Consider the following 10,426-nt stretch of genomic DNA (forward strand, 5'->3'; position numbering starts at 1 on the left):
GAAACCCAAGATTAAATGGTTTGTTCTCATTTCTAAACATTCTGTCTGGAGTAAACCAGGCACCACACATCATCTGTCCAATACCATCCCAGCACTAGAGCATGGTGGTAGAATTTTCAGCAACAGGGACTGGGAGATTGTTCCATTCAGCTTTTTCCCAACTCTGACCAAAGTACAGAGATATCCTTAATGAAAACTTGTTCCACAGTGCTCAGGACCTCCGACTGTACGGAAGGCTCACCTTCCAAAATGACAATAACCGGATGCAACAAAAGACAACTCTGAATTTCCCAGCCAGATGCCTATATACTAGATTGTAAATATGTCCAAAATTCGGTTTCAATATTGTCATTATGGGGTACGGAGTGTAGAATAAGAAAAGAGTCTGAATACTTTCTGAAGCTACTGTGTATCTATGAGAATACTGGGGGAAAAAAAAAGCCAAGTTAGCATTAAAAAATATAGTTTTCACATTAACGCCAAGATCAAAAATCATAAAAAAAGTCTTTTCCTACCAGTTTCATAAACTTTCATTGCAGAGGAATGGCAGCATATAAAAACAGCTCAACTCTGCTCCCTTTTTCTAATTATCCTTTCCCATGCAGCTTTCTGTATGTGCAGACTGAAGCATAGACGTGATATTGCCTCAGATATTACCCGTATTATTTCTTCAAACTTTAAAAGATGCAGTACCACTTCAACGTATTGTGCCACGGTGTAGAAAAGAAGGCACTCCGAGATATACCGTCTCCGGCATCACTCACAGATTTTTCCCCAAATATGATGTAGGAGACGGCATTTACTGCTTTCATTTAAAAGCAAACCTAGCAGGACTACTTTAAGGGGCAGCAAAGATTTCCACTGAACTTTCATGAACAAGTTAAAAAGCTGATCGTTTTCAACAAAACCTAAAATGTAAACAAAACCTATATTATGTAAACAGTACATCCATCCAAAACCATGCTTTAGTTTTGTGAGGATGCTGGTGGATGTAGTCAACCACTGTTTTAAGCAAGGGACTCTGGGTTAAAAAATAAATAATGATCAATGCAGCACAGAAAGCAGCTTTATGCCTAAATATCATGCCACCTGTTACTTTGTTCTCTTGCACAGCAACAGCTTCTCCAGATCAGACAAGGTGTTGAATGCCCGGTCCCCCGCTGCACGCTATGCCATCCTCCTACTGGCCACTACATCACTAAAGGACAAAGTAGTTATGTAGAGCTCAGCGGAAGGAACCACAGGCATCAGACACAGCAGAGGATAATGGCATCAGGCACACACCTGATGGTGTTAAATGTAAAGATCCGGTCGCCATTCGCAGGAAAAAGATCAAAGAAACAGACTGGAAAACTGGCACAGATCAAGCCTCTCTTGCATGTGGTGCTTTGCTGCATTATAACCCAGTCTGGAACTAAAAGCAGGAGAAGCCCCAGACTCCAGAGCATGAAAGCAAACTAATGAGTCAAATGGGTTAAATAGAACTTAAAAAAACATTTTTAACATTTAAAACCAACACTATAAGGTGTAATAGAAGTTCATGAAACTAGGCATTAAATAGGTTCTAATCTAGCCAATGGGAGTACACCGAAGGTGAGCTGGATTTTCAATCAGCTGGCATCAGTCAAAACTAATGAAGCAGTTTGTGGTTGGCCTAATCCGTTTATACCAGAATGAAGCAAAAAATATGTCCATAATATGTCATAGGAGCCAACCGACGTTCACAGAGTTTTATCATCACTTGCAGCTTTGCTCGTTCTAGTGCATAGATCTCAAATCAGTTACTTAAAAACAAAAAAAACACAGAAACATACATCACGAAAACAATGCCGATAATTGCACTTTGTAAACTCAGGTTTCACTGAATAAAAACAGTGGCGCAAAAACTTAAAGTAGCTGAACCCCTTCACCAATTCTTAAACTGCAACCTTAAAAAGCACCCTATCCACACACAGAAAATTGTCCACTTTGTAACAAACATGAAATACTGACAATTTTTTTTTTTTGATTATATTTTTTTATCCTTCCCCGTGGCAGCATAGAAAAGCCATTTATAGTCTAGAGAACTTTTTGAAGACACTGGGGATAAAGTTTAGCAACTGCACATTCAAAGTGGCGGCCCAAGTCCCATAGCCTCTCCGGTGTTTCGTAGATTTTTTTCCAGTTGTCAGTCACTTCGTCGTACTTGTAAAGAGTATTTACTCTGCAGGTTCGGAAAACTAATTCATCCACGCTGACTTGGGTTGAGCGTACAAATAAGTGGAGTTTACCCTTTAGGACCAAAAGTTTTATGTAAGGGTTAGTAGACTGATCACATGGAAGATCGTTCCTTCGGCTCCACCGGTTTGTCTCAATATTGTAAACCTCGACGTTGTGCACCCGTTGGTTGCCTCGGATTCCAGCTACATAGTAGATGCTATTATTGTACACAGCTGCCATTCCTTGAATTCTGGGAGTGTTCATAGGAGTCAAGAAACACCAATAATCTCTAAGAGGATCAAAGCATAGAAATATATCTCCTAGATTGAAAGTAGGGAAAAAGCAATATTTTAGGAAAACACACTTTTTGCTCCCCCTCTTCCCCATATACCCTTAAAAGTTCTTCAAGGGATTGGTTCAAAGTTTATTTTCAAAGTTGGTAGTTTTGGTCTTATGGAAGGGGCACTTTACACATTTACTTGGTAATGGTAAATCTTCCAATTGAACTACGATTGCAATTACAGTTTCTAGTAGGGAAGTGAGGGGAAAACTTTAAATGGATAATAATAAATAATAATAATAAATAATAATAATAGGTCCTGAGGCAGTCCTGCAAACAAAGCACCAGAGTAATGAAAGTTTTTGAAATAAAAAAGCAAATCCTGTGGAAGCTAAAATGCCTCTCATATGTATTTAAAATTGTGTGATTAGCACTGGAAATCAGATTTACATATTCATCCTGATATTAGATGAACAAAAATTAAAAAAAAAAAAAAAAGGATGAAAAAAAGTAGGGGAATCTGGGATTGTTTGGCGTCAGGACAATTGCCACAAGGAGGGTTGCCATTTGGCTCAAGGGGGTCCTTAGGCCTACAGCCAAAATCCTCTGACCAACACATATGAACGGTTCCAAATTACAAAAATTGTCTCAACTGAACTTACAGTTTAAGCATTTTTCTAAACAAAAGTTAGAGGTTTTAAAGTTGCACAGGAATACAGCAAACTCTATAAATACCTTATACATACTGCCTTACCTTCTAGAACATATATCTTGTCTTTATGTGCTACAGCGCTATGAAACTCCATCGCAACTGGCATTAAACATGCAGCAGTCCAACAATTGTCTCTTGCGTCATAGCACTCGACGGATTTAAGAGAGTTGCGGCCATCCCCTTCGTAAACTCGTCCCCCAATTGCATACAGCCTACCAGAGCAGTGAACCAATTTGCAGCCTATACGTGCTTTGAGCAAGGGGGCTTTAGCCAACCATTTATTGTTTGAATGGTCGTACAACCAGAAGTCACTTTCTGCTTTGTGGTCTATACAGACATCATTATTGCTAGGTTTAAACCCCCCGGCAATGTAAAGTTCGTTATCCGGTGTTACAACAAATCCAACCTCACGTAGATCTCCTGGTGGTTTGCATAGTTTATAGACTCTTCCGGTGTGAATGTCCAGACAAGGCACAGTTTGCTTCTTCCCTGAGTGTTTACTGGCAGCTTCAAAGAGGATGATCATTTCTGAAGCCGTCATGCCAAGACGGCGATTACAGTAATTGGCACCGGGCTTTCCCTTTTGGTAGTTTTTAGGCATTGCCTGTGCAAAGATGGGAGGGATGTTCTCCAGGAATGGTTTTTCCAAAAGAGGCATACGGATGCATTCGGAAAAGATCTCTGGGAGATATTGCTCTCTCTCAGCCTCATCATGTTCAAACCAAGAGATGATGCTATCGTAGACATGCTCCTCCTTATCCACATCCAAGTCGTCACTGTCGAGGATACTTATGAGCTGGTCCTTAGTCAGTAGCAGAAACTCCTGCTCTTTGGCGACTTGCAAAAACTTTTTACGAATGTATTCTTGACACTTGGCTTTCAGTTCTGAGTGAACATAATGATCTGCAAATATAAATACACCTATACAGTTTTGTGGGTCCAGGCGGCTCACCATGAACTGGGCACACTGGTCCTGGAGTGGAAATATCTGGAAGATGCTAGCTGCAGTGAAAAGAGCTTGGACATTGGCCTCAGTCAGCTGAACTCGAGATGTATAGGCATAGTTCAGCACAATTTGCATGGACTCCTCTTCAATGCCCACTATTCGGACTTCTTTCTTTGTGCTCTCTGTAAGGCCACTAGTGAACATAGATCTGCAGAGCAAAAGCAAAAACAGTTGAAAAACACATTAAGAGATTTAGGTCTTACCTTTGTATTCTTGATAAGTTACTGACTTGAAACAAGTATGCAACTGAAAATATCTGCGCTTCTGTATATTATGCTTTCTTCAGGTAAGTGACCAAGTAATTAAAGACCAGAATGACAGCCCCAAAACATTTATAACCAAATCTTCTAACTTACATCTTTACTGGATCAATATAAAAAGCCAATGCAAGCAATAAGTCAAATCTATAAGGTGATAAGCCACTGGGATCAAAATACAGCACCTGGGTTTAGGGGATACCAGCTTGCTCTATGGACCTTGTGCCTCCATTAAATCCAACAGGTGCACTTCTAACACAACTTTATTTGCCTCCCTTTCTAAAACAGAAGTGCAAACTCTTGTTAAAAGATTCTGGGATATTACTTCATGCACAGATGTATGGAGAATTTGCGATGTTTATGCTGGGAATACAGCCCTTCATGTGGCTACAGACACTGATGAAGGGACATTTAGAAAATACTACTTAAACATGTTAACAGTGGGCTATGAAGGTACTGCCCATTAACTTCTCTATATTTACATCAATTGGGGGGGGGCGAAAAGGGGAAAAAGAACAAAAAACAAACATTGTTTAGATTTAAAAAAAAACCTAATGAAAAAAACATTAAATTGCATGAGTTTTGTACATTTTTGCTCTGCCAGAAGACACCAAAGCATCTCTGATCATTGTAGGCAAGACCTTAAAGCTACACCATAAGAAATCTGGACTTCTTCATCCTCATGAAACTTTGTAGTGACGTTAATATGACTTATTCATACTTTGTGCATGAATCAGGTGAAATACAGTCATGTGATAGATATCCGTTTTATTGTAGATGCGTTCTGTTAACCTAATACCTTCCATCAGCATGATACAAGATGAAAAAATATGGGAAAAGAAAGAAGTGTAGATTCTGCAGAGTTGATAGGGCAACTTAGCAAGATGAAGAAAGAAAACTGAAAAAGTTGCCAACACCCCAGGACAAAGGTGGATATTCCAGAACTGCACAGGACCTGATCCAGAAATGTTCCAGTGGGATTGAGAGATCTGCGTAACTTTTTTTTTTAGTTTAGTTCCGCTTTAAAGTAAAAGTGATGTCAAGATTCATCACTGTGCTGTACAGCCTGAGCAGAAAGCAGAGCTGTAAGTGGGATTCTGCAGGCCCACCTGGGGAAAACTACAGGAGGAATGGGTACACAACCTTTGACTCTGCAAAAAGGAGATAAAGCAGCAATGGCTGGTCATAATTAAAGAAGCTCCTTCGCAAAGGAAATGTTTTAATGGGATTACTGCATGGAAAAAGAATATAAATTTTGCCATGTTTAGATAATTATCCTAGAGTTCAGCTTTAGGATTCAGCATTACTAAATCTTTAACCTAATGACCAAGTTGACTGTTAAATGTTAGTACAATATACTTCAGATCAAACTTTATTAGGATTTTGGGCCTGGTCCCCTAGGGGTATAGTTCTCAATCCATGTGAATGCCATTACGGTTATACACGTACATATTGCTCACAAACCAGTTTATCTGGCTATAGTCTACTTTCCTCCCCGGTACTGGACCAGACCTTACAGCCAAAATGAGATTACTTTTTTTTTTTTTTTTTTATAACATACCTGAAGTATGGACTGATTGCTGCAAGAACGTTTCTGTGGCAAGCAAAATGTTTTCCATGATCAACCTGTACGACGATATCCGTCAGCTTTCCTTCATCGTACATCGATTTAAGCTGTTGGAGGATGATGCAGGCGTGGTAGGGGTCCACAGCACTGTTGACTGGAGTGAGTGAAGAAATTCCATTCTGTGTTTGTAAAAATTTGGCTACTTCTGCAAGAAAGATTTTTAATACGTTAAAAGGGCAAACAATTTACAATCATCCCCAATGACCAGAACAAGAGAGGATGTTAAGGGCCATTTCAGAACTGCAGTAAACTCCGGCATTCTGCCATGGTTCATGCAAGTGAATGGGAAAGGTTGGGCAGCATTTATACCATGTGGCACAGGCCATAACAGATTGCAGCGTGATTGCTAAAAGTGCCAAAACCGCATGCAAAACTGGTTATATGTAGTGCAGTTTAATGGGCATAGACATGGTGTATTTAAACAACCAATTTGCAGTATATAAACATTTAGGTGTAGGACTGAGCACTTCTGGAACAAGTCAGATCATCCATGGCTGCTCCACACCGTAGGGTGCTTTTAAGTATCACTGCTTATGCTGTGGCATGGGTTATGTTATGCAGAGCTGCCAGGATGCTTATGGGTACAATGCAAACAGCTAGCAATGCAAAAATGAAAATGCTATAACAATCTAGATGCCATAAGTCGTACATCGATGACCATGCTAAGCCGTGTAAATGAACGTACAGTAAAAGGATGCAAATGGCCTATATGCAATAAATGGTATATGAAAGCATTGCTATGCAACTTTATTTGCTTATCACACAAAAGTTTTACACTGTATGGGCAACTGGCCATCACATTCACTACATGGCTGAGTGAGGGCCCTTATAGCCAGGCTTGATGATCAGGGTGACCACAAATCTCCAAATGCAATTTTCACCCATAGGACTGGAAATGGAGATCTCAAGTTGGCCCTGATTATTGTATAAATGGCTGGTCAAACAGACCTGTAACTTTCCCACAATTGTTCATATTTCCGTCATAATGGGTACCTGCACACCCTGGGGCTTTAAACTTCTATCGTAGAATAAAACTCATAGCAGCAAAAAGTTCATTTTGATACCCCCTACCAGCAGCACAAGCCACACAGATGAGAAAAGTATGTACACCCTCTTTCCATTTCAAATCCACTGATCAAAAAAAAAATAAATAAAAAAAAAACAGAACAACTTGACATAATTTTTCTGTGTGACCATCTGTCTCCTACATCACATTTTCCCCCACTCTTCTTTAAACTATGCTGCAGTTCATTGAAGTCTGAGCATCCTTTTATCCACAGCATTGCATTCAAGTAAGGTTTGAAGTTTGACAGGACATTGCAGCACCTTGATTTTTTTCCCCAGACATTCACATAAAGATTCATTGGGGTTCTTGGGATAATTACCCTGTTGCATGGTCCAGTTTTGGTCAAGCTTTAGCTGGCCTCACATTTGGTTCTGCAATACAGAGAAGTTGACAAAGCCCTATAACCTTTCACAGATTGATGGGCAGCCACAATTGCTGATGTCTTTCCTCCTTGGCATTGTGCTAACACACACCTGAATGTGCCATACCCTCCGTTATTACAGAGGAGGTAACACTTGTTGATAATCAGCTGCATTTCATTTTTAGAACTTGGCTGCCACTTCACCTCCTGATTCTTATTTTTATTATTACACAGTATTTATATAACGCCATCATATTACGCAGCGCTGTACAAAGTCCATAGTCATGTCACCAGCTGTCCCTCAAAGGAGCTCACAATCTAATGTGCCTACTATAGTCATAGGTCATTAATGTAGTCTAAGGTCAATTTAGGGGGAAGCCAATTAACCTAACTGCATGTTTTTGGGATGTTGGAGGAAACCGGAGTACCCGGAGGAAACCCACGCAAATACTGCCTATGAAGTAGGAAGGGTGTACTAAATTTGTTCTCACACTGCTTTCGCATTTTGACTTGGTCGTTGATAAATAAATCAAAATGTAGTATAATATGTCACACCTTGTTCAGCGGAGGTTGAGTTTACCTAATTTTAAGACCCACAAATAACCAGAATATTTCCTGTTGAGTTGTGATCTGCAATACCTTAGATACAAAAGTTAACCTGTTTTTCTCATGACTACCATTGTTTTACTGGCCTGCGCTCTCCATTAAGAAAATACTCTGGGCAATTCTTACTATTAGGACCACTTGCCAGACCATATTTACCAATGGTGACCAGTTCATCATCCTCAGAGCTTATAGAGAGACTAACTTGCTCCCAGGAGCTGAACAAAGCATTGGGGAGAAAAAGAAAGAAAAGCATGTGCTGCTGTTTGAAGGGGGGTAAGAAATTTGCCTGAAGCAACAGGTTTCCCTACACAACTGGTCTTCAGCAGAATATACCATATACACCTTTCCTCTGCTCCCCCACCATTCCAAGTACATGTCTAGTACTTGAATTGTAGACATAGGACAACACTGAGCCAACCAGAGAGTAGCCACTTACACAGGGTTTTCCTTGGTTCCTACAGGCTGAATGGGACACCAAGGGACTGCGTTGTACGTACCACATTAAAAGTGGATCATTGTGTTGCCCTGCACAAACATAAGAAACTGACAAATACACTTTGATATTCTCATTGCACTCTGGAAAAAGGTTGGGAGGTGCTGCAGCTTTACCACCAACACATGGCACCATTACTGACCATTCAAAAATGCCCAGATCACATTGCAAACTATTTTGGGGTCATCACATGCTTGAAGGGGAAATGCGAGGTCCCAAAATGCTGCACTGCAACGTGATCAATACAGTTTGGGCTTTCTTCAAAAAACCTCTGGCGTGATGGCAAATGTCATATGGCAATCCCAACACCTGATAGAAATCCTGCAGCAAACATTGCTATCTACAAACAGTCTAAAGGGAATTGAAAAGTTTTACTTTTTTAGTTTGGGAAAATTGTAAAAATGTCAGCTTGGGTTTTTTTTTTTTTGCTTTGTGTCGATTGGAGATATCCCCCCCCCCCCCCATGTATATTACTCTCGGCAACCAGCGTTCATATGTAAGTGAAAATGATTTTTTTTGAGTGGCTAAAGGAATAGACTACACATGTTGATTGAAAGAAGGGGGGTGAACATGTTGGGGAGTCAGGGCACATGCTTGTTTACTTCCTACAGAGCCTCCGGGACAGGAAGTAAAGGGGAGATCTACCAAAATAAAAGTTGTAGCTTTACATGGAAAACAGTCAATGTCTTTTGCAGCCAGACCTTCACCTAGAAGAGGCCGAAGTGTCATTTAGCCCAACAAGATTACCCCGCCATGGCTACAGACTGCTTGTAGCAGATACAGAACCATTTCCAAACCCAGCCAGGCCCCAAGAGACTCAGGCCTACCAGCACTTATCTATTATCCGCAGACAGGTACTGGAGAAGTGCAGGTAACCTTACACGTTTTTCGCCTGGGCCAGACACGGGCACACGCATGCGCAGCCCGCCTGGGCCAGACACGGGCACACGCATGCGCAGCCCGCCTGGGCCAGACACGGGCACACGCATGCGCAGCCCGCCTGGGCCAGACACGGGCACACGCATGCGCAGCCCGCCTGGGCCAGACACGGGCACACACATGCGCAGCTCGCCTGTCCTGACCAATGTCCTGACCCATGTCAAGGGGATAACACAAGCCTGCCAACAAGCCTGACCAGCATTTGCACTTAATTGGGATAAATAGCTGCTTCCTGGTTCCAACAGGCCTACAGTTCAAAATGGTAAAATGAATCACATGTAAGGCATGCCAGAGTCTGTGAGAAGAAGACAGGACATCCTGGGACTTGTAGTTCCCCCCCAAAGTAAAGAAAGCCCCAAAGCCGCTGTTTCTGATTGGTGAAGTGGGCTGAACACATACAGCTGTCATTCCCATAGACTTATCCCCCTAGAATCTCCCTCTGACCACCAGAGCCCCCCACACACTCTACCCACCTCCCTGCGCAGCCATTCTCCTCCTCCGGCTCCTGCCTGAGCATAAAACGTCACCTGCTTCTTTCACAGAGGCCGGATGTACCCCGCCGGCCAATTATCAACCTCCCAGCTGTACGCCTCTCGGCTCCTATTGGTTTTCCGGCTGTAGAGGATGCCGGGAAATGTAGTTAGACGTGACAGGAGAGGAGGGGCTACATACGGCTGTTTAGTATGACCTGACGCAGCAGAAGAGGGATTTCTGGGAAGTGTAGTTTGGGGGCGAATCAGCTGTGAGGGAAATGACACAATTATTTACAATGAGGGATAGTCAGCTCATTGACCAACATGATTTATGTAGTAGGCTGCTCCTAATGCTGAACACTCATGTATACATTTCACATAAAAAGATGTGCAGTCATTCATTAAAA

The 10,426-nt window shown here is 41.6% G+C and overlaps 1 protein-coding gene across 1 annotated transcript; it reads right to left on the reverse strand.

Annotated features, from left to right (window-relative positions):
- Positions 1-641: 641 nt before the first annotated feature.
- On the reverse strand, positions 642-10,100 carry KBTBD8 (kelch repeat and BTB domain containing 8). Its single transcript, XM_072420793.1, has 4 exons — positions 10,020-10,100; positions 6,016-6,226; positions 3,234-4,345; positions 642-2,519 (listed from the first exon to the last, which is right to left on the reverse strand). The coding sequence occupies exons 1-4, from the start codon at positions 10,033-10,035 to the stop codon at positions 2,059-2,061; spliced, it is 1,800 nt and encodes a 599-aa protein (XP_072276894.1). The 5' UTR covers positions 10,036-10,100; the 3' UTR covers positions 642-2,058.
- Between the last annotated feature and the right edge of the window lie 326 nt (positions 10,101-10,426).

Source organism: Pyxicephalus adspersus, chromosome 8, assembly GCF_032062135.1.
Source record: "Pyxicephalus adspersus chromosome 8, UCB_Pads_2.0, whole genome shotgun sequence".
NCBI lineage: Eukaryota > Metazoa > Chordata > Amphibia > Anura > Pyxicephalidae > Pyxicephalus > Pyxicephalus adspersus.